Source organism: Kluyveromyces marxianus, chromosome 8 (genome assembly GCF_001417885.1).
Source record: "Kluyveromyces marxianus DMKU3-1042 DNA, complete genome, chromosome 8".
Lineage (NCBI taxonomy): Eukaryota > Fungi > Ascomycota > Saccharomycetes > Saccharomycetales > Saccharomycetaceae > Kluyveromyces > Kluyveromyces marxianus.
The window spans coordinates 915,079-939,718 of record NC_036032.1 but is presented as its reverse complement, the minus strand read 5'-3'; the positions used below and the strand labels follow the sequence as shown (position 1 = coordinate 939,718).

Here is a 24,640-nt window from a genome sequence, read left to right as displayed (position 1 = left end):
CCGTACACCACATAACTAATCAAATCCGTACACCACATAACTAATCAAATCCGTACACCACATAACTAATCAAATCCGTACACCACATAACTAATCAAATCCGTACACCACATAACTAATCAAATCCGTACACCACATAACTAATCAAATCCGTACACCACATAACTAATCAAATCCGTACACCACATAACTAATCAAATCCGTACACCACATAACTAATCAAATCCGTACACCACATAACTAATCAAATCCGTACACCACATAACTAATCAAATCCGTACACCACATAACTAATCAAATCCGTACACCACATAACTAATCAAATCCGTACACCACATAACTAATCAAATCCGTACACCACATAACTAATCAAATCCGTACACCACATAACTAATCAAATCCGTACACCACATAACTAATCAAATCCGTACACCACATAACTAATCAAATCCGTACACCACATAACTAATCAAATCCGTACACCACATAACTAATCAAATCCGTACACCACATAACTAATCAAATCCGTACACCACATAACTAATCAAATCCGTACACCACATAACTAATCAAATCCGTACACCACATAACTAATCAAATCCGTACACCACATAACTAATCAAATCCGTACACCAATGCTCTCCTTATTTTTCTCTTTCGCCATTACCCTACCCCTATTTTGAATTACCCTACCCCTTCTTTGGTCTTACCCTACCCTTTTTGTAGTGTTACCCTCTGTTCTAAGTTTGTTACCCGCCCCAATTTAGAACATTCCTTCTCTAAGTTCGTGTTACCCTCCCCGCTACATTTGGTCCATCCTCCATATTTGTCGTCGTTACCCTCCCTCTTTGTTGTGTTACCCGCCCTATATTATACCTCACCTTTCTCACTATTTCCTATTTAGGCACCCTCGTTTTTCATGTTCGTTTCTTTTATTCGTGCAACGTTACATTCTTTTTACACTCTCCCTGCATTCTCCTTTCTTTTTCCATTCCAGCTTCCTGTATTTCTTGTATTCCATTTCCTATTACGGTAAGTATGTTTGGTACACGTTTCTTTTCCCAGCTTCCTCTTTGGGAAATTTCCGAGTATCCTCCTTGGTCTCTTTTTTTGTCCCTCATCTGTCCCCTGACCTATCGTGCCCACAGCTTCCATTGTTACCCGCACTTGGACTTTATTGCCTTGACCAATCTTGCTCCCCTTCCCATTAAACTTCAACCTACATCCACTTCGTCAATCTATTTTTCCTTGTGTTACCCGGATGATATATGTCTCTATCCCTCAACCGGTCTTATAACTCCACCCTCTATACCTCCCTCTCTCTACCTCCTCCACTTTTGTTTTTTTTATATTCTTCTTCATCACTTCTCACGGAACAAACATACTTTCCTGTTACCCGCACATTGAAACATCACCTTCCCAACTCGCTTCCTCTTGCCTCCTCTTTCCTCCAGATCTCATCTCATCTTAACCTTGTCTTCGAACTTCCTCTTGTTACCCGGATATATATCTATATCACGTGTCTCCTCTCTCCTCTCTCCTCTCTCATTCTATTTTTCTTTCTAGTCACTTCACACGGCACGAAGTTAGACCCTTCTCCCCAGCTCATCTCTTCCCATCTCCATCGCCCTCCTCTCTTCTCATTTCAATTTTTAATTTTCATTTTCAATTTTCACCAGTCTGGGAACACTCCTCAGTAATACACTCCCATCCCAAGGGACCACCCTTCTAAATTTTGCCCATTCGTTGAAACACGAAACTACTCCTACTCAACAATGTTTTTTTTCGCTGAATGACTTCCCTCCCAAAGGGTACCCTCTTCTAACTTCGAAAATTAGGCAACCAGAATGAAAACATGCTTTTCCACTGACCACTGAACAACACCTCTGTTCTATCCTCTACATACGATTCATCAATTAGATTACTCCGAGACGTGAATACCCAGAACACTTTGGCTCCCCTTGCTACCTCCCACCCAAATCACAATGACTGTTGCTGAACCAATCCCTCCAATCTCTGATTTAAAACCTGCCTCATCTACTACCTCACCTACTACCTCACCCATTGCCAACCCCTCTTCGAAATCTCAACAGTATACATTTAGCTATTTGAATAAACCCAAGTCCCGCTTCACTTTGCCCACAGTCCAATCCCCTTGGGGCTACAAGGTCTGGCTAAGAGAGTTTTGTAAAGCATTGCGCAAGCAGGGCCTAGGCTATCTTCTACCTTTACGCGACGGAACCTTTTCACACGTTCCAGAAGATGATGAGAAGGACTACATAACACGGATCCACTCTGCTTGCGTTCCTCCGGGCAAATGCCCAAAATGGTTAAAATTGAGTCCTGAAGACGATGCCTCAATTGTTGACTGCTTCCTACAAGCTGTCAAAAAGATCAATGCAGAGGAATACCCAACAAATATCGTCGATGAGATGGCAGCTTTGTCCCTACTGCCAGAAGAATCTCTCCAGAGCTTTTTGAAAAGAGCTAAGGATCTACAGAGAAGAGCATCAAACGCTAATTTCCCCGGTGTTGACCAAATACTCATCGACAAAACTCTGGTAACTTTGCCTGAGACATATCACCGGGCTACTGTGACCTTTTACAATCAAAAGGATCGAAGCTTCAAAAGGTTCATGGAAATCCTCTCAGAAACTGAGACTAAGATCTCAGATGGAAAGGAGATAGACACCAATACAACTAAGAAAGAGGTGTTGAATCTCAAGGTTGACAAAGAGGAGAGAGATGTCCTGAAGAAAGAAGAGATAGATGTCCTGAAGAGAGAAGAGATAGATGCACTGAAGAAAGAAGAGGTAGATTCCCTCAAAAATAACGAGATAGATTCCCTCAAGAAAGAAGAGGTAGATTCCCTCAAGAAAAAGGAGATACAGACCTTTGCAAAAGAAGTTTCGAGAATATCCATGCCCGATGAGGAACCAATCCATGATTTCTTAGCCAGGATGGGAGATCTGTATGATAGGCTAGCGAGGGCAGATTTGCTCCAATTAGAATCCCAAATGGTAGCCAATATCCTCAGAGCACTACCTAAGAAATTCGAACTCATGGTTGCCACGTTTCGTTTAGGATTCGACCAAGACTTCCCCAGCCTCGTCGCTTTGTTTTCGGACCCAGAAATTGCCACCAGACTCCTTGGCATTGAATAGCGGTTCCACAAGAGAATCAATACTAGTACTCACTTTTATAAAGATATATACCAAGAACGATAGGAATAGGAATTCTAGGCCCAATGGGAAACCTCTCCTAGTTGCCTGACAAAACTTTACTTTGCAGCCTTAACCATGAATCTTTTTGAATAATGAGAATGAAGGTATCGTCTAACTCATCCATTAATAGATCAGATAAGATATAGATAAAACCTATACGCCCACCAGAAGTTACTCCTACATGGTTCCATCTTTCCTGCCTGGATACCAACTTTCCCTCTCCAAACATAAAAAATATATGCCTTTCAAGAGGGTAACATCGTTCGTACTAACCACACAAAATATCCTGCTGTCATTTAATTTAAATCACGTGGACAACTTTAACCAACACACCTTAACAGTCCAGCCTGACGTCTAGTTAGTGCTATAACACAGTGTCAAACGACATAGTACTACAAGAACCCAAAATTGATTCTCAACTTGGCTCGTAAACCAGCACAAGCACTGCCTAATCAGACACAGTCCACCATCGTCTCCTATCTCCTAATTACTTACATCTATAAATCTTCTGACTTAGGTGTATGACATCCCGTCTCTAATAGTTTCTCACGAAGGCTCTCCTTAGGCCCTCCTTAGGCCCTCCTTAGGCTCTCCTTAGGCCCTCTTTGGGCCCGTTCCAACTTCTTTCTCTCCGCTCCTCTCCTCGGTCTAGGCTCTGAAAAAATTTTCCGCTTCTCTTCTCCCGTCACTTGAAAAAAACAATTATCAGAGCATTACAATAGGAGTTTTCGTTGACATTGAGATGACAGTAAGATACAGACGAGGACAAGAACAAACCGGAAATTGGTTCCTTAGCACCATTGCCTCTACATTCTGCATCCCAAGAGATGCAACACTTAGTAGAGCGGCCACGGCGATGCCAAGCTAACAAGCAGTGTTAATCCGCCTTTAGTAATCTTTCTTCTCTGATGCGAGACAACGATTAATATTCCCTCTAAGGTCCAGTTTTGAGAAATTTACCAAAGACAAGGAAACAGTGACAGTGTTAACAGTAGTAAAAATAACACCAGTCACACAAACCATGTAACTATACATGTTTGATACGCGTCATAGTATGCTCTAACCTCAGTAATCACGCCCACCCGACTCGGTTCTTGTTTTCACTGATCAGGGAATAAACGGTTGTTCTCACTCTTACTCTTCTTGCACACAATCATCAGTACAACTACAATACATTTATCTACACCTATACTTACCTCTGTAATGTTTTATCCTTGCTTGCTTAGCATTGCCTAGTCTACGCCTTATCTCTGTCCTATTCAACACATATGAAAAAGCATGACAATCATCGTTCGCTTTCCCTACTGGTCTGCTAGAGACTTCTGTAGAGGTCGTAGTATACACACTGACCTCACAGCTCTTCTCCGTACGCCTGCGACCTTTTTTCCTTGGCTTCCCTTTTCGCTCACTCGACAAACTTGACACACTTTTTCATATAAAAAAGAGAGTATGTTCTTCCGATTTCGCCAGCGACACATTGATTATATCATCTTATGCCATTTAACACAACCAATATCTCTATTGTATATGCAGAATATCTTGACATTCACCTAACCGGAAGCATCCCGACACACCAGTGGATAAACGGGTACAAAGTATCGGTCCTTTTCTAGTACCTTTTTTACAACACCGTTTCCAAACATTTACCATGTCCTCGCCCGTTTACAACGAAGGATACCTTTCCTCTGACATTGAGAAGCAAGACCCAGCAGAATCTCATGTCCAAGAGCTCGAAAAAGACCATTCGGTCTACACTACCACCACAGAGGTCTCAAGACTCTCCTGGGTCAATCGCTTAGCCGTCAGAGTGAATGCTGAGACAAAGGGTATTGACCCTGTCACCGAAAATGAAAAGGATGACACCGACATTATGAATGCTGCAACAATGTGGTTCTCTAGCAACATGGTCATCTCCGCATTCTCCTTGGGTTGTCTCGGTATATCTGCATGTGGACTCAATTTCGGAACCTCCGTTCTTACCATCTTTTTCTTCACTCTTCTCGGGGTTATGCCTGTGGCCTTCTTTTCGGTGTTTGGGGTCGAGCTAGGCCTTAGACAGATGGTGTTGTCCCGGTTCCTCGTGGGAAACATCACCGCTAGACTCTTCTCTTTCATGAACGTCATAGCTTGTGTTGGATGGGTTTCCGTCAACACTATGGCGTCCGCGTCGCTCTTGCACATGGTAAACCCCGGTGGCCACAATTGTCCTCCATGGGCGGCCTGTTTGATCCTTATTATGTGCACCATTGTCGTCACATTCTTCGGGTACAGGTTCATTCACCTGTACGAGAAGTGGTCTTGGGTTCCGAATTTTGCCGTTTTCCTAGTGATAATTGCGTGCTTGGCCAAGTCTGGAAATTTTACCAATGGTCCTTGGGGTGGTGGACCCAATACTGCCGCTGGTGTGCTCTCCTTCGGTAGTTCTATCTTTGGCTATGCCGCTGGCTGGGCAACATACGCCGCCGATTACACCGTTTATATGCCAAGACAAACAAATAAGAAAAAGGTCTTCTTCAGCGTAGTGCTAGGCTTGGGATTACCATTGTTGTTCACCATGACACTGGCTTCTGCCGCCATGGCATGCACACAGACCAATAAGAGATGGGCGGAGTTATACGATTCCCACTCGGTAGGTGGCTTATGCTATGCTATCTTGGTTGAAGATTCCCTCTGGGGTTTTGGATCATTCTGCTGTGTGTTGCTGGCAATGTCCACTGTTGCAAACAACACGCCCAACATGTACTCTATTGCGTTGGGCACACAGGCAATGTGGGAGCCCCTTGCCAAGATTCCTCGTGTCTTCTGGACTTTTGTTGGCAATCTGGCTGCGCTAGCCATCTCCATCGGGGCCTACTACAAGTTCGAGTCATTCTTGAGCAAATTCATGGACTCCATCGGATACTATATTGGTATATACATTGCTATCTCTCTCTCAGAGCACTACATCTACAGACGCGGATTCACAGGTTACACTGTATCCGATTGGAACAGATGGGACAAGTTGCCAATTGGCTACGCTGGATGCGCAGCACTATTTATTGGAGCATTTGGCGTAGCGTTTGGCATGAGCCAATCTTACTGGAAAGGTGAAATTGGAAGGCATATTGGAAGCGGTGGAGCAGACATCGGTTTCGAATTAGGTGCCGGGTTTGCATTTATTGCATACAATATCTGCAGACCTCTTGAACTAAAATATAATGGTCGTTGATGTAACAGTATAGTAACTATTTTATATGCCGTAGTAAGCAGTGCTGTCATTGATTTCTTGTCACATGTGTGAATAAATGCTAAATGCCTCAAAAATTTCTTCATACGAAATAGTACTGTATGTCACGGGTCCTAGCATTGCTAGTACACAAACATCAATTCTCACTCTAACATCTCGGCAGCTAATCTTTCCGAAGGCTAGGTCCTTTAGATTTCAAACTTGAGCAGATATTTTCAGTATGAACGAACATTCCTCATTACAAAACAATTCAGAAGAACAAAAAAAAATGAATTTAAAGGATATATAAGAAGTAAGTACATACTTCACTTAAGAGAACAAAATATTCCAAATTACTGGAATGTTACAGAAGTCAGAGATCTGGCATAGAGCGAGCAACTCTGTCAATGATGTTTTGAAGGTAAATCGACTTATGTTTGCAAACTTATGCTCAAATGACTTCAAGAATCAAAGGAACTAGTGTTTAAAAAACACTCACAAGAACGCTAATAACATTACCACCAGAGGAGAAATGAGTATCTTGTTTGCTTTGTCTTCCAAACGCGTCTCAAATGTGGCGGTTTGTGAAGCTCCGGAGATAGAAGGCGTAAAAGTTGGGATGGATGGATTCAAAGATGGTTGAGGAGAAGTCGCCTTGGAAGTTGCAGAACTGACTGTTACTGGTTGACCAACACTGATCGACATTGTTTTACTTTGTTTCCCCTTTGTTTCAGTATCAATTATTCCACTCACCGCTCCGGATGTTTCCCCAACGGCATTCATCGTGGTTCCAAGAGGAGTGTTGATGTTTGCAGTACTACCTCTTTCTGGTACTGGACCGTCATCGTTTTTAGAAGTTGTTGGTCGATTAGAACTTGTTTTTTGAGATATTGGCAAGTTTGTCTCTGCCGTGGAATGGCCTATCACATTTCCGGAGGTAACAGATACCTTAACTAATGGCTTGGATGTTTCAGATTGAAGATTTTTATTACCATTTGAATCGGTACCATGGGAAGTAGTACTTGAAGTGTTACTGTATCCAAAACTGGAAGAGCACATCTCTGGAGTTTTAACGTAGAACGCCGTTTGAACAGTCTGTATACCGTTAGAACCAGTGGAAGTGAAGGCTCCTGTTGAGTAGGTGGTGGTGTAAGTGCCTGTCCATGGGATATTGATTTTCATGGCGTTTCCTGCCTCTCCGGTCTTGACATGAATAGCGGTCTGAACATTGGAAACACCATCAGCACTGCTACTACCTATACCGCCAGTGGAGTATGTTTGGAGATAGTTGCTGATCCATGCACTTTTTTTGGTATTGGTGGTTCCAGTGCTTGGTGTTTTTACATGGTACACTGTTTGAACAGTTATAATACCGTCAGTACCAGTTGCTGTAACTAGTTCAGTTGAGTAAGTGGTGGTATACGTTCCAGTCCATGGCGAAATAACCGTAGAGATACTTCCAATCTCTGAAGCATCGACGCTGAAGGTGGGGTGGACAGTGGGAACACCATCGGCGCCTGTGGTAGCTATAATGTCGGTAGAATAAGCTTGTGTATCATTACTTGTTGATGACAAATTATCGAATTTGGAAGGTTTAAGGGTAGGTGTTTGCACATGGTACACAGCTTGGAGAGTTATGATACCATCAATACCTGTGACAGTAACAAAGTCAGTCGAATATGTGGTGGTGTAAGTACCGGTCCATCCTGCATTGATTGTGGTTGCTGTTTCGACCTGAGGAGTCTCGACAAGGAAGTTGGTTCTGACAGTTGGTATGCCATCAGCACCAGTCTCTGTGGAAATAGTAGTCGAATATGTGGTGGTGTAAGTACCGGTCCATGCCGCATTGATGGTAGTTGCTGTTTCAACCTGAGGAGTCTCGACAAGGAAGTTGGTTCTGACAATTGGTATGCCATCAGCACCAGTCTCTGTGGAAATACCAGTGGAGTAGGTGGTAGTGTAAGTACCGGTCCATGGTGTGTTAACTGTAGTGGCTGTTTCGACCTGAGGAGTCTCTACAAGGAAGTTCGTTTTGACAGTTGGTATGCCATCAGTACCAGTCTCCGTGGCAATAGTAGTCGAATATGTGGTGGTGTAAGTGCCGGTCCATGGTATATTAACTGTAGTGGCTGTTTCAACCTGAGGAGTCTCGACAAGGAAGTTCGTCTTAACAGTTGGTACTCCATCAGCACCAGTCTCTGTGGAAATATCGGTAGAGTAAGTGGTGGTGTAAGTACCAGTCCATCCTGCGTTGATTGTGGTTGCTGTTTCGACTTGAGGAGTCTCGACAAGGAAGTTGGTTCTGACAGTTGGTATGCCATCAGCGCCAGTCTCCGTGGAAATATCAGTCGAATATGTGGTGGTGTAAGTACCGGTCCATCCTGCATTGATGGTAGTGGCTGTTTCAACCTGAGGAGTCTCTACACTAAAAATGGTTTCGATAGTTGGTATTCTGTCAGAACCAGTTACGGTGGTGGTAGCAGTTGCTACAGTGGTCGTGTAAGTACCAGTCCATGGTGTATTAATTGCAATAGCAGTTTCAATATGTGGAAGTCTGACCACGATAAAATCTTCAGTTATGGCTTCACCATCTACACCAGTAGTGGTTCCAATAGCGGTTCCAGTGGTAGTGGATTGGAATGTCCATGGTAACGTCGTAGTAGCAACTGGAGCGGGGCACTTTTCTCCATCAGGGATTGTAAACACGTATCCGTCGAAATCGTTATGCACAACACCATCTGGATCCTTAAAAGACATTGCTATAATAGCTTCATAGTAGCGGTTTATATAAAGTATCCTTAATGGGTAGTAGTAACCTCCTACTAGATTGAAAGAGCCACTACCGGTCGATGAAGGCCAAACAACAGAAATGTCAAAGGGTGCAGGATTGGATATAGTGCTTTCCAGCTGACAGCACCCAAATGCCTTACCATCACCCATATTTATATCCATGACATCGTCCCCATTGGTTATAGCAAAATCATATAAACCTGTTTTTGGAGCGAAGAAGTACCCCGTAATCAACATAGAAAAATTGGACATGGAAAACTGAGGCGGATTATTGTAATTAGATGGCAAACTGCCTAATATAGGTCTCAAACAGCCACCCGGGAAATGAAAGTGAAATGTTAAATTAGTCACGCCCGTACTACTTCCGATTAAGCCACCTCCATATGTTGCATAACCACCATGTAGATATTCATCCGTTAAAAAAGTTTTACGATCATCCACGTAGCACCCAGATGAACCACTTGGTATCAGGGGATAATGGTAGTAAGATACAGAAAAACCTTTGGATAATGAATTGGTTTTGGGGGCGCAACCTAAAACTGTATTCAAATCAGTGTTAAAAGACTGACAGTCAACTAATGGTATTCCCATTAATAATAATACCTGAAAAAGCGCAAACCACATTTATCACAATTTCCCAGTTAATGTTTTATGTCTCAAATTTTACCTTGCGATTGTTATTGGACGCTCGATATGCCACTCCTCTTTTAACGAAGAAATAATATCAAGATACAGAAGTCACCGACTATCACCTAATAAAACAATTTATTTATTTTATTGCCTTAGATGGTTTATAGCGTTTATGAGTTGTCTGCCAAGAAAACAATGGCCTGTTCATAGCTTAAAATGGTTGAAGAAACTTAAAGTAAAGTATGAAATTTTATCATTATATATGCAACTGTTGATGGTTGTTTTTTGCTAGCGAAACATCACGAGAATGTCAAAGGTCGAATTATTTCGTGGGTGTTAACACGACTTTATAATTATGGCATTTGAATGTTGTGCCTTAGAATTACATAACAAGGGCCTGCGGCTCTTCAATAATTGAGCTTGTTTAAAAGGAAAACGTTCGGAAAACATTCGCAATCTTGAGCATTTACATCGCGAAATCTATCATTAAGTTACGCAATCCCACGGTATAAGTTGGAGCCGTTACTGGGAAGGAATGTTATGCAGTATAATCGTCCTATTTTACCGGCGATTCGTTTTTCCAATAATGCATCTGCCCAGAAACCCTGCATAATTTCTTTTAATCTGCAACATTAGCTACGTCTTTTCTTAGAGCAAATGAAAAAGAAAAATTCATGCCGGAATGTTAGCACCGGTGGAACCCTGAGAAACATAAGGAACGGGGCGGATGTACATGTCAGATTATTTTACAGAATAGGAAATAAAATCTAAAAAGTATCCTAGTTCCTAGAATGGGCTATTACTAAAAGAGAATAAAAAATAGTGCACGCTAACTCTGGGTGCTATACGAAGTAATTTGCATTAATATGCGTCTTCAAATCCCCGTTAGCAGTTACTTCAAGCTTCAGGAAACCTCTTTTTGCTATTGTTATCAATTCGAATAACTCGCAAGGATATCTTTATCCGCAGAACGTAGAGAAACGGTGTATCATGCTTTCATACAGGATTTGTCCAAAGTATTGATTTGGCATAAAAAGTTGTACGCTTGTAAACCGATAAAGAAAAGCAGTAACTTGACTAAAGACAAGGATTGCTCACTGGCAGCAGTTACATCCTTTTTTACCCTCACCCAAAATATTAATTATCGATTACATATGGTATATTCTAATATGGAGTGTTGTAGCGCTCAGCTATCATTCGATGAATAACGAAGCCCTGAGCTAATTCCTTCTGATTCCCACATAAATTTTGCATGTAAATATTTGGATAGCAATGCCAACATCATTAGAATAGGAACTTCCAACAACGGACCAAAAGTTGCAGCAATGGCCTGCTTACTGTCATTTCCATATAACGATATAGCAACTGCTAAAGACAATTCAAAATTGTTAGACGCTGTTGTAAAACAATGTGTCATTGTAATAGGAAAGTTCGACGTGCATGTCTTTTTGCCCCAACTATTAGGAAGCAATAGTTTTTCTTGGTCACAATCGCATTCTTGATTATCTTCTGTTGATTGCTTTGTAAGGCACCGTAACAATACAAATGTCAAGGTCCAAGCAATTATAAAATATAGGATAAGAGGTACGAAGCACAAAAATGCAGATCCAAGCTCGTGAACTAATTGGTAACCACGACTTATGAAGAGGACACAAATCGTATAGTGCAAGCCTATCGTAGACCACGGTGCAACATACTTTAAAACATTTCTCTCATATTTGTCCTTCCCGATAATACATACGAAAAGCATGCGAGTAGCAATACCGCAAAGTAATGGGATACCGAGAAATACCCCAACAGATTTTGCTACTTCTTCGAACACTCTATTATAGGATCCTTGGAAATTTCCAGCGGAAATAACGTAGCAATATAATAATTGTAAAGGTGCATACAAAAACATCTGTAGTAATGAATTGCAGATTACCAATACGACACAGAGATCATTATCTCCGCCCGCAATTTGATTCCAAATCAATACCATTGCAATGCACCTGGCAATTCCTATCATTATAATACCTTCACGATATTCCTCGTGCTTAAATAACACCAACCATGCCAACCCCGTCATTAACAAAGGTCCGATCACCCAGTTGAGTACAAGGGATATCGCAATGTGCTTCCACACGCTATTCTTCGATATGAACACATGTATTGACTCCCACGGTACTTTACATATAGGGGGTATCATCATAACGATCATTCCAATCGCTAATGGGATAGAGACATTTACCAAATTAAAATCTTTTTTAGCATCAAATACATGCCGAGAAGAAGGCACATAAACAGATATTAATACCGAGATAATCATGCAGAGTATAATAGTAACAGGTAGCATTAGGTCTTTATATGACAATTTTTTTGCAGTATCTAAAAGTCTCCAATCATTTGATTGGGAGGGTTCCTGATCTCGAGATTCCATTGAAGGTTCGTCACAACGACGAGTGAATGAAGAAGACATTTTGCAAAACTGTTGTACTTCCCAATATTCAATCCAATATGATTTCTCTGTTACTGGATCTTAAATTTTCCATGTTATATCCCGTATTAAAAGGAAGCGTACAAAATCTTTATATAAATAAACATTTTGTTTACTTATTGACTCCGAACTAATGACTTCATTTTGGCTAAAACAAAGGTCCCCTCTGAAGAGATACAATTTCATATCATGTATGTTACCCTCTCCGAAAAAAACCTTAACTTTTTATCGAAACCAGTTTGAGAGTTCTGTCATTTTTTTTCACACAAAATGTTTTCTGTCACTCACTTTGTACAAGCTCTTCCTTCAAACGTCGTTAGCGTAACTCATTTTTCAAACACGACTTGTTTCTCTAAAGTTTTGGATAGTCCGGGCACAACTATATGAAGAGATACATTTAATAACTCTTTTAACCTTCTTAGAAATTTGATACATTAGCAAATTATTTTTTTGCACACGAAAAATGTTAATTCTAGGTGTATGGATTCATCACAGAATAAAAGATTAAGGAGGCATCTTACTAGGGTCTAAATCATAGTCAAAAATACGCTTTGTGCATGTTTCTGCATCATGAAAAAAATCTATTTTTTTTAAAAGGCTAAGAATTATTGATAAGTGAAATATGGGGTGTTACATTCGATTAACATATTAGAATTAAGGAGCTTAAAAGTTATATATACAAAAAAAATTGAACGCTCTCTTTACAAATTCACTATCACAATGAACAAGGTTACTCTTCAGATATTTAAGAATTTCGGTATCAGTGTACTCACCAAGTAATTCCAGAAGCGTCGATTTTCTTTGCTGGAAGATATGGACAACCTTTGGAGTCACAACTAGATGAGGCAACTTCAGTTCCCCACCAGCTGTAATTTGCAGATCCACCAGTGTAGACAACGCAGAAGTAGACCAAAATTGCAGCAATTGCAACACCACAATCCAAGCCAGCGGCAAGAATTAGATTATACTTTCTCCACCAAGCCGTATGCTTTTTATGAATATAGTAGTTGAAGATCATTGCTACAATAAACCATGCAGAGTAGTTAATACCAGTGGAAGTAGGGATATTTTCTGCACCGGCCATGAATAGTGCTGGGTTTGCCTTGGCCCAGAAGACAGATTTGGGTCTCCAAATTTGCATAACAATGACGATACACGATACGACGGCACCGACCAAAAAGAAGTACATTATAAAGTTGTAGCGTCCTCCATCGCCGAAAATCTTGTGTCCAAACAAACCCCATAGAATTTGGGTATTGAAAGCTGTTTGTTGCTTTTTGCAGATCATATGATTCTTTGCAGCAGCGGTACAGACATTGTCAATGTGGTAAAGGACAAACCCTGCTACACTTGAAGTCACTAGGGATGCCCAAATACCAGCTGCCAGTAAGACAAACATTGTTAGCTTTGGTGGAGTTTTCATGTAGAATCCTAATTTCGCACCTTGGGTATAATGCATAGCATGTTCGAAAATGGAAAAACCGGTGTTCAAGAAATAAAGTGTGGCTATTGGCTTACCTTTAAACCAAAATGCACCAACGACATTGAAAAACCCGTTCATGTTTAATTCGAATGTTGATCTAGATTCCACCAAAGCGACAGGGACAAAGATCAATATCCCGATGAGTGCAGAAACAAGGTAACCTCCGGCTCCTAATTGGGCTGCTTCATGCCAAGCCTCTGAAAAGACGAAACCTAAGGCCAACCCAACCAAAATTGAACAAACATAAAAGGTCTTGAACTTTTTACCAGATGCTACAATGTAATGGGAAGTCGAATGTGTCTCCTTTTTGAATAGAGGTTCCCACGCATCAGTCTTGAATTTCCAGAAAAAGGAGATCATAACAGCACTAAAACCACCTAAACTTAAAGCCAATGACATCAAGAAACCAACCGGGATAAACACAGGAGAATATGCTTTGTACTTCTCAAGATCAATTTGCCATTTCTTGGTCACAACTGAATTAATCTTGTAAGATGTCCCTTTCTTGTCAAATAAGTTATTAGATAATAGGGGCAAATGAGCTGTGTGCCACTTGTTTTGATAATACATAGCAGGGACAACAATCCAAACCCAAAAGACGAAACTTGCAAAAATCGTAGCTGCGGCCCACAAGGGAACTAACAGTGGATTACCAAGATTCGATATTGTTGGCCAATCAAATGTTAAAGGAAGTAAACCTAAACCATTTGTGGTACCAAAAACTTGGCCTAAAACAGCGTTTTTTGGTCTTGACCACGATGGGAATGCTCCTAAACTAGCAATGAAAGGAATAATTAAATCTGAAAACCAATACCAAATAAAACTTGCAGTGAAAGCACAAATGAAGAAGTTGAATCTTGTGATCTTCCAGCCACGAATAGAAGGTTCCTTAAGTACCAGTCCATGGTGTATTAATTGCAGTAGCAGTTTCAATATGTGGAAGTCTGACCACGATAAAATCTTCAGTTATGGCCTCACCATCTACAGCAGTAGTGGTTCCAATAGCGGTTCCAGTGGCCGTTGATTGAAATGTCCATGGTAACGTCGTAGTAGCAACTGGAGCAGGGCACTTTTCTCCATCAGGGATTGTAAACACGTATCCGTCGAAATTGTTGTGCACAACACCATCTGGATCCTTAAAATACATTTTTATAGCAGCATCCTGGTAGCGGTTCATATAGAATATCCTTAATGGGTAATAGTAACCTCCTACTAGATTAAAAGAGCCACTACCGGACGTTGTACGCCAAACGACGGAAATGTCAAAGGGAGCAGGTTTGGTTATAGTGTTTTCAAGTTGGCAACACGCAAATGCCTTACCATCACCCATATTTATATCAATGACATCGTCCCCATTGGTTATAACAAAATCATATAAACCAGTTTTTGGAGCGAAGAAGTACCCCGTAATCAACATAGAAAAATTGGACATGGAAAATTGGGGCGGATTATTGTAATTAGATGGCAAACTTCCTAATATAGGTCTCAAACAGCCGCCTGGGAAACGAAACTGAAATGTTAAGTCAGTCACGCCCGTACTGCTACCGATTAAACCATCCCCATATGTTGCATAACCGCCATGTAAATATTCATCTGTTAAAAAAGTTTGACTATCACCCACATAGCACCCAGCTGAACCACTTGGTATCAGGGGATAATGGTAGTAAGATACAGAAAAACCTTTGGATAATGAATTGGTTTTAGGATCACAACCTAAAACGGTATTCAAGTCAGTGTTGAAAGATTGACAGTCAACTAATGGTATTCCCATTAATAATAATACCTGAAAAAGCGCAAACCACATTTATCACAATTTCCCAGTTAATGTTTTATGTCTCAAATTTTACCTTGCGATTGTTATTGGACGCTCGATATGCCACTCCTCTTTTAACGAAGAAATAATATCAAGATACAGAAGTCACCGACTATCACCTAATAAAACAATTTATTTATTTTATTGCCTTAGATGGTTTATAGCGTTTATGAGTTGTCTGCCAAGAAAACAATGGCCTGTTCATAGCTTAAAATGGTTGAAGAAACTTAAAGTAAAGTATGAAATTTTATCATTATATATGCAACTGTTGATGGTTGTTTTTTGCTAGCGAAACATCACGAGAATGTCAAAGGTCGAATTATTTCGTGGGTGTTAACACGACTTTATAATTATGGCATTTGAATGTTGTGCCTTAGAATTACATAACAAGGGCCTGCGGCTCTTCAATAATTGAGCTTGTTTAAAAGGAAAACGTTCGGAAAACATTCGCAATCTTGAGCATTTACATCGCGAAATCTATCATTAAGTTACGCAATCCCACGGTATAAGTTGGAGCCGTTACTGGGAAGGAATGTTATGCAGTATAATCGTCCTATTTTACCGGCGATTCGTTTTTCCAATAATGCATCTGCCCAGAAACCCTGCATAATTTCTTTTAATCTGCAACATTAGCTACGTCTTTTCTTAGAGCAAATGAAAAAGAAAAATTCATGCCGGAATGTTAGCACCGGTGGAACCCTGAGAAACATAAGGAACGGGGCGGATGTACATGTCAGATTATTTTACAGAATAGGAAATAAAATCTAAAAAGTATCCTAGTTCCTAGAATGGGCTATTACTAAAAGAGAATAAAAAATAGTGCACGCTAACTCTGGGTGCTATACGAAGTAATTTGCATTAATATGCGTCTTCAAATCCCCGTTAGCAGTTACTTCAAGCTTCAGGAAACCTCTTTTTGCTATTGTTATCAATTCGAATAACTCGCAAGGATATCTTTATCCGCAGAACGTAGAGAAACGGTGTATCATGCTTTCATACAGGATTTGTCCAAAGTATTGATTTGGCATAAAAAGTTGTACGCTTGTAAACCGATAAAGAAAAGCAGTAACTTGACTAAAGACAAGGATTGCTCACTGGCAGCAGTTACATCCTTTTTTACCCTCACCCAAAATATTAATTATCGATTACATATGGTATATTCTAATATGGAGTGTTGTAGCGCTCAGCTATCATTCGATGAATAACGAAGCCCTGAGCTAATTCCTTCTGATTCCCACATAAATTTTGCATGTAAATATTTGGATAGCAATGCCAACATCATTAGAATAGGAACTTCCAACAACGGACCAAAAGTTGCAGCAATGGCCTGCTTACTGTCATTTCCATATAACGATATAGCAACTGCTAAAGACAATTCAAAATTGTTAGACGCTGTTGTAAAACAATGTGTCATTGTAATAGGAAAGTTCGACGTGCATGTCTTTTTGCCCCAACTATTAGGAAGCAATAGTTTTTCTTGGTCACAATCGCATTCTTGATTATCTTCTGTTGATTGCTTTGTAAGGCACCGTAACAATACAAATGTCAAGGTCCAAGCAATTATAAAATATAGGATAAGAGGTACGAAGCACAAAAATGCAGATCCAAGCTCGTGAACTAATTGGTAACCACGACTTATGAAGAGGACACAAATCGTATAGTGCAAGCCTATCGTAGACCACGGTGCAACATACTTTAAAACATTTCTCTCATATTTGTCCTTCCCGATAATACATACGAAAAGCATGCGAGTAGCAATACCGCAAAGTAATGGGATACCGAGAAATACCCCAACAGATTTTGCTACTTCTTCGAACACTCTATTATAGGATCCTTGGAAATTTCCAGCGGAAATAACGTAGCAATATAATAATTGTAAAGGTGCATACAAAAACATCTGTAGTAATGAATTGCAGATTACCAATACGACACAGAGATCATTATCTCCGCCCGCAATTTGATTCCAAATCAATACCATTGCAATGCACCTGGCAATTCCTATCATTATAATACCTTCACGATATTCCTCGTGCTTAAATAACACCAACCATGCCAACCCCGTCATTAACAAAGGTCCGATCACCCAGTTGAGTACAAGGGATATCGCAATGTGCTTCCACACGCTATTCTTCGATATGAACACATGTATTGACTCCCACGGTACTTTACATATAGGGGGTATCATCATAACGATCATTCCAATCGCTAATGGGATAGAGACATTTACCAAATTAAAATCTTTTTTAGCATCAAATACATGCCGAGAAGAAGGCACATAAACAGATATTAATACCGAGATAATCATGCAGAGTATAATAGTAACAGGTAGCATTAGGTCTTTATATGACAATTTTTTTGCAGTATCTAAAAGTCTCCAATCATTTGATTGGGAGGGTTCCTGATCTCGAGATTCCATTGAAGGTTCGTCACAACGACGAGTGAATGAAGAAGACATTTTGCAAAACTGTTGTACTTCCCAATATTCAATCCAATATGATTTCTCTGTTACTGGATCTTAAATTTTCCATGTTATATCCCGTATTAAAAGGAAGCGTACAAAATCTTTATATAAATAAACATTTTGTTTACTTATTGACTCCGAACTAATGACTTCATTTTGGCTAAAACAAAGGTCCCCTCTGAAGAGATACAATTTCATATCATGTATGTTACCCTCTCCGAAAAAAACCTTAACTTTTTATCGAAACCAGTTTGAGAGTTCTGTCATTTTTTTTCACACAAAATGTTTTCTGTCACTCACTTTGTACAAGCTCTTCCTTCAAACGTCGTTAGCGTAACTCATTTTTCAAACACGACTTGTTTCTCTAAAGTTTTGGATAGTCCGGGCACAACTATATGAAGAGATACATTTAATAACTCTTTTAACCTTCTTAGAAATTTGATACATTAGCAAATTATTTTTTTGCACACGAAAAATGTTAATTCTAGGTGTATGGATTCATCACAGAATAAAAGATTAAGGAGGCATCTTACTAGGGTCTAAATCATAGTCAAAAATACGCTTTGTGCATGTTTCTGCATCATGAAAAAAATCTATTTTTTTTAAAAGGCTAAGAATTATTGATAAGTGAAATATGGGGTGTTACATTCGATTAACATATTAGAATTAAGGAGCTTAAAAGTTATATATACAAAAAAAATTGAACGCTCTCTTTACAAATTCACTATCACAATGAACAAGGTTACTCTTCAGATATTTAAGAATTTCGGTATCAGTGTACTCACCAAGTAATTCCAGAAGCGTCGATTTTCTTTGCTGGAAGATATGGACAACCTTTGGAGTCACAACTAGATGAGGCAACTTCAGTTCCCCACCAGCTGTAATTTGCAGATCCACCAGTGTAGACAACGCAGAAGTAGACCAAAATTGCAGCAATTGCAACACCACAATCCAAGCCAGCGGCAAGAATTAGATTATACTTTCTCCACCAAGCCGTATGCTTTTTATGAATATAGTAGTTGAAGATCATTGCTACAATAAACCATGCAGAGTAGTTAATACCAGTGGAAGTAGGGATATTTTCTGCACCGGCCATGAATAGTGCTGGGTTTGCCTTGGCCCAGAAGACAGATTTGGGTCTCCAAATTTGCATAACAATGACGATACACGATACGACGGCACCGACCAAAAAGAAGTACATTATAAAGTTGTAGCGTCCTCCATCGCCGAAAATCTTGTGTCCAAACAAACCCCATAGAATTTGGGTATTGAAAGCTGTTTGTTGCTTTTTGCAGATCATATGATTCTTTGCAGCAGCGGTACAGACATTGTCAATGTGGTAAAGGACAAACCCTGCTACACTTGAAGTCACTAGGGATGCCCAAATACCAGCTGCCAGTAAGACAAACATTGTTAGCTTTGGTGGAGTTTTCATGTAGAATCCTAATTTCGCACCTTGGGTATAATGCATAGCATGTTCGAAAATGGAAAAACCGGTGTTCAAGAAATAAAGTGTGGCTATTGGCTTACCTTTAAACCAAAATGCACCAACGACATTGAAAAACCCGTTCATGTTTAATTCGAATGTTGATCTAGATTCCACCAAAGCGACAGGGACAAAGATCAATATCCCGATGAGTGCAGAAACAAGGTAACCTCCGGCTCCTAATTGGGCTGCTTCATGCCAAGCCTCTGAAAAGACGAAACCTAAGGCCAACCCAACCAAAATTGAACAAACATAAAAGGTCTTGAACTTTTTACCAGATGCTACAATGTAATGGGAAGTCGAATGTGTCTCCTTTTTGAATAGAGGTTCCCACGCATCAGTCTTGAATTTCCAGAAAAAGGAGATCATAACAGCACTAAAACCACCTAAACTTAAAGCCAATGACATCAAGAAACCAACCGGGATAAACACAGGAGAATATGCTTTGTACTTCTCAAGATCAATTTGCCATTTCTTGGTCACAACTGAATTAATCTTGTAAGATGTCCCTTTCTTGTCAAATAAGTTATTAGATAATAGGGGCAAATGAGCTGTGTGCCACTTGTTTTGATAATACATAGCAGGGACAACAATCCAAACCCAAAAGACGAAACTTGCAAAAATCGTAGCTGCGGCCCACAAGGGAACTAACAGTGGATTACCAAGATTCGATATTGTTGGCCAATCAAATGTTAAAGGAAGTAAACCTAAACCATTTGTGGTACCAAAAACTTGGCCTAAAACAGCGTTTTTTGGTCTTGACCACGATGGGAATGCTCCTAAACTAGCAATGAAAGGAATAATTAAATCTGAAAACCAATACCAAATAAAACTTGCAGTGAAAGCACAAATGAAGAAGTTGAATCTTGTGATCTTCCAGCCACGAATAGAAGGTTCCTTATAGTTGTGCAAAGCCTTGAATAGAGCACAAGAATTCAACACACCTGGCCAGATCACTTCTTCACGGTCTACCAGGATCGGTAGGGAGAACCCAGCTAACCCCCACGATATCAAGAAACCTGCTATGTCAAATAGAATGAATCTACCAATACCATAATCATTCTTAAAGAATTTGACCTGCTCGATTTGAGTGTTACTTAGTAAACCAGTCGAGGCGACAGTATTGGTGAAAAGATATATCAAAGCATGCTCTTTTGTATTAAATCTACCAGGGTTCAATGGAAGAGACCATTTACCAATACGTATAGTCCATTCTGGTACAATCATATGCCATAATAAACCCAAAGGATATGCCAACAATTGCGCGACAATGGCACCAATCGAAATGGATGGGAATCTAAAGGCGAAAAACACATCCACACCAGAAATAACCGTAGACAAACCTATAGCTAATACCCACATTCTAATGGTCCCAGCTGGTGCATCGACGTCACGTTCATGTAAATCAACGACTTCATCAATATCTTTAAGTGTAATTTCTATTGCCTCACTAGTTGATAAGGTACTGTCCGTTTCATCTTCATATTCTTCGGCAATAACCTCCTTTTTGATAGAATCCTTTTCTAAGTCTTGTTCTGGTATGCGAAATTCATCTGATTCAACCTTTCCGTCCTTGGCACCACTCTCAGTGGTGTCTGTCGATGCCCTTTTAACACCTAAGAAAGACATTTGAACAATATCAATGTTGCTAAAGGGCTTTCAATGTCTCGTCTCTAACCAGAGCTTCTCCTTTATCCTTATAGCTATTATGGACGTTGTTCGTAGTATTTAAAAACGCTATTGAAATGAAGGGTGAGGGATGCTACTTCTACAAATGGTTGATACACTCAGTTTAAATAATCCGTCTGAGAAATGTAGTTTCCAGGTGTGAATTCATAGGTTTTCCCAAAGCTTTTTGTCCAAAATTGCTTGGCAGAGCTTGGCAATGCTTGGCAATGCTTGGCAATTTTCGGGGAACGAAATGACTAACTATAGCATTATTTCCCTCTTTGCCAAGAAGACGGCGCAAAGGAGACCTGATTGTATTGTTTAATTGTTATTAGCACTCAAGCAATGCTAACACATGAAAACAGATATTAATTAATTATTCGACACCCATTTTTAAACACTTTTCCCAAGTTGAATTTGATTACACCTCGAAATGGATACGCAGTATGGCCTCCTTTTACTCACGTCGCTTTGTGTGGGTTTACAGCAGCGCACCTCACATATAGTAAACTCGACTTTAAAAAGAAACAATCGGAAAAACCTACGTGAATAGAACTACGTGCATGTCACAGAAAAGTATGTAGTGAATTCGAGAAGTTTTACGAACATCGATTTTGAGCTCACAATGGATAAAAGTGATTGGCAACGTCCACTCCTGATATTGAGTACTACCGCCGACATAATCAACGGCAACCCTGATCTCCTGTAATCCAGTCGAGATGATAATGACATACACACCGTTCTTTCAATTGCAGAAAGCCTTGTTAGCTCAAAATTTTTACTTAACGCTATAATGCCCACTCATCATACTACTTCCTTTAATTTTTGTTTTTCGAATCTTGCATTTCTTTTCTGCAAAAGGCTAAAAATTGTTTACCATTATTTTGCCAAGACTAAAAAGTGTGAGCCGGATTATGTAAACGGGATTTGCCTGCGCAATTTTAGTACAACAATTAATAATCCTGACATAAGGATCTAAAACAGCAACTGCCGCACACATTTTTGATGTTTTCAGCAACAAACAGATGCGAAGACGGCAATAGAGCTTGTAACCATTCTGTGTATACTTAGTGGGGTCGCTAGGAGGGACACAGGCCAATAACGGCTATTAAGGGGCGATTTATTTCTTGCAACGTCATCTCCGCGTGTGGATCCATCAATTCAAAAAAAGACACATGCATCTCTGTTGTGAGCCAATCACTACTTTTTAATGGAGTTTTCAAAGCTCGAGTTCGAAAAGTGATTATAACTTAGGGTGCATAATGAGTACGATGCATTAACCAATATAGGTAATGTTTTGGGGTGTACATGATTCATTGTTAGTAGTGATAGCATGGAAGAGGGCAGGGCCATCATTTTATTCAAGCAACCAGGTCTTTCATATTCAAACAATCGCATTGTTAATGCATGAGTATAATTAAATTTATCACCCATACTAATAAATCATTCCGTTTTTTGTTGCATCCATTCGGAAACTATTTGATGTCCCTTACTCCGATGTAAAAGAAATTCTGACACATGGTCTATTTGGAGATTAATTGGAATAAGCGAGGCGATTTTTTCTCATTTTCTCATCTCCTAAATTGTCTCTCGTCTTTAGAGGTTACACGATAAAACTATAAAAAGACTCTCTTAATATCTTAGCTGGTAACTGAAATTCGATAAGAGGATATTCATAGGGTATAAATCCTAACTACCTACAGTTAACTTGAAATACAGGTTAGTCACAAAAGTCTTGGCTTGTGCTCTAAAGGAGCCTTGTTGAACCAGCTTCTTCGGGGCGCAATATAGTAGATTTAAAGTTTAGAAGATTCGTAAACAATGGTCGGAAACTTGAAAGCTTGATCAACAGAATCAGTGCGTTGCCCATTGAGACGTTAGTCATACAGTCCTATCTATTCTTATTAAGCTTATTAGAAATGTTTCTTATGTACTGTCTAGATATATGTGAGGGTCTTTTAGCCAGTAGGACATAACGAAATCAATACGCTGTTAGCCGTTTCTTCTTCCTCTTGACGATCCGATTTTACGTAAAAAATTTGGTCTCTTTTGACAAGAATGATTGATAATCTTGAAGAGACTGTGAGTAAATTAATTATAACTTTAAATTATTTAAAAAGAGAAATAAACTTCTATTCTTAAATGTCAAAAAATGATTTGTATTCTCTAATAATTGGAAAAGAGTAGCAATTCTATATAAAAATTGAAAAGATACAAAATCTTTTTTCATTAGCCGCAGTTGCGCATTGGATATCAGAAGAACGAATACCATTACATTATTACTGGTCAATGTTGTTTTTCCAACTTGACATCATTGGAAGGTTTCATCACTCAGCTGAAATATCTACCTTTAGACTTTGGTAAGCTTATCTCTATAAACTTACTCAATGCATCTGTAACATTTGTCTTTTAGAATCGCCTTTTCGAAAACAGTATTTAAAAATATGGTATTGTTATGCTTGAAGCGTATTTAGAATAAACATCCCCCACATCAATAAAATTTTGCCAAGAAGTTTGATTTCGAATTATAATCGGCTGTTAGTGTCAAAATAAAATTATCCGGGTATTTTACCTGTTTTCTCTAAGAAATAATTCAACCTCCATTTAGTATCGTAACGCACTTCTTCTAGACAGGGCTCTACGTTATTAATCGATCTCTATGCTTTTTCTTTCTTTTCGCACCCATTTTCTGCATACATTATAATAGTTTTCACAAAGAAATATATCATGCATTGAACACCATATAGTATCGTACAGTAGTTGTAAGAGAAGACACATATCTTAGGCAACAAAAATAGCCACATTTCCGGATTGGTAGTCTCATTAGAGAAAGTCTCGTTAGAAGTATGTATACATGCTATGTTAATAACTAATTATATATTACTCTGTTTAAAGGTATATTTTATACCTGTAAAATACTTTTACAAGAATTATTAACCAGGCGAAATAATCAACAAATGATATGTTTAACAATATTGATTAACAGTGTTGAAAAGTACCCAATATTTCTTCCTGATAACAAACTTTATTCCCCCCCTACATACAATAACAAGAAAGTTGAATTGTATGAGGGCCAGAGATGAATGTGTAATTATGAACATCAAGGCCCTTATGTTTCTCTAAATTGTATAGGGAAGGGTAGGGCATCATGAACGTCATTGGATTATCCCATGAGAGGATTCCATTTTACTTAGAAACTTTGCCCAATTTTCCATTATTCGTGATACAATATGGTTGCTGTCGGATGTATCGTGTATGCTAGGAAAAGTGCCTAACGCACATACATTGAAAATTGGGGGTACTACACAAAAAGATTAGGTCTTCACATGATTCTCTTACTTGTCCATTACTCAAGCCAGCTCACGCCTTAATAATCCCCCTTTTCGACGTTAGAAATGGCGAAA

General features: G+C 39.5%; 9 protein-coding genes across 9 annotated transcripts; 3 read left to right on the top strand and 6 right to left on the bottom strand.

The window, feature by feature from the left end:
* Positions 1–1,038: 1,038 nt before the first annotated feature.
* KLMA_80429 (uncharacterized protein) lies at positions 1,039–1,407 on the top strand (the record flags this gene model as incomplete). Its single annotated transcript, XM_022822186.1, has 1 exon — positions 1,039–1,407. One exon carries the CDS (start codon positions 1,039–1,041, stop codon positions 1,405–1,407), a length of 369 nt encoding a protein of 122 aa, XP_022678481.1.
* Positions 1,408–1,985: 578 nt separating this feature from the next.
* On the top strand, positions 1,986–3,164 carry KLMA_80428 (uncharacterized protein; the record flags this gene model as incomplete). The annotated part of the gene is made up of 1 exon (XM_022822185.1): positions 1,986–3,164. The coding sequence occupies one exon, from the start codon at positions 1,986–1,988 to the stop codon at positions 3,162–3,164; it is 1,179 nt and encodes a 392-aa protein (XP_022678471.1).
* Positions 3,165–4,872: 1,708 nt separating this feature from the next.
* Positions 4,873–6,432, top strand: FCY2 (cytosine permease; the record flags this gene model as incomplete). Its single annotated transcript, XM_022822183.1, has 1 exon — positions 4,873–6,432. The coding sequence occupies one exon, from the start codon at positions 4,873–4,875 to the stop codon at positions 6,430–6,432; it is 1,560 nt and encodes a 519-aa protein (XP_022678470.1).
* A 492-nt stretch (positions 6,433–6,924) lies between these two features.
* Positions 6,925–9,843, bottom strand: KLMA_80426 (flocculation protein FLO5; the record flags this gene model as incomplete). The annotated part of the gene is made up of 1 exon (XM_022822182.1): positions 6,925–9,843. The coding sequence occupies one exon, from the start codon at positions 9,841–9,843 to the stop codon at positions 6,925–6,927; it is 2,919 nt and encodes a 972-aa protein (XP_022678469.1).
* Positions 9,844–11,035: 1,192 nt separating this feature from the next.
* ARR3 (arsenic resistance protein) lies at positions 11,036–12,307 on the bottom strand (the record flags this gene model as incomplete). The annotated part of the gene is made up of 1 exon (XM_022822181.1): positions 11,036–12,307. One exon carries the CDS (start codon positions 12,305–12,307, stop codon positions 11,036–11,038), a length of 1,272 nt encoding a protein of 423 aa, XP_022678468.1.
* Positions 12,308–13,094: 787 nt separating this feature from the next.
* KLMA_80424 (uncharacterized protein) lies at positions 13,095–14,378 on the bottom strand (the record flags this gene model as incomplete). Its single annotated transcript, XM_022822180.1, has 1 exon — positions 13,095–14,378. The coding sequence occupies one exon, from the start codon at positions 14,376–14,378 to the stop codon at positions 13,095–13,097; it is 1,284 nt and encodes a 427-aa protein (XP_022678467.1).
* Positions 14,379–14,697: 319 nt separating this feature from the next.
* KLMA_80423 (flocculation protein FLO9) lies at positions 14,698–15,612 on the bottom strand (the record flags this gene model as incomplete). Its single annotated transcript, XM_022822179.1, has 1 exon — positions 14,698–15,612. The coding sequence occupies one exon, from the start codon at positions 15,610–15,612 to the stop codon at positions 14,698–14,700; it is 915 nt and encodes a 304-aa protein (XP_022678466.1).
* A 1,192-nt stretch (positions 15,613–16,804) lies between these two features.
* Positions 16,805–18,076, bottom strand: ARR3 (arsenic resistance protein; the record flags this gene model as incomplete). Its single annotated transcript, XM_022822178.1, has 1 exon — positions 16,805–18,076. One exon carries the CDS (start codon positions 18,074–18,076, stop codon positions 16,805–16,807), a length of 1,272 nt encoding a protein of 423 aa, XP_022678465.1.
* A 787-nt stretch (positions 18,077–18,863) lies between these two features.
* Positions 18,864–21,197, bottom strand: KLMA_80421 (uncharacterized protein; the record flags this gene model as incomplete). Its single annotated transcript, XM_022822177.1, has 1 exon — positions 18,864–21,197. One exon carries the CDS (start codon positions 21,195–21,197, stop codon positions 18,864–18,866), a length of 2,334 nt encoding a protein of 777 aa, XP_022678464.1.
* Between the last annotated feature and the right edge of the window lie 3,443 nt (positions 21,198–24,640).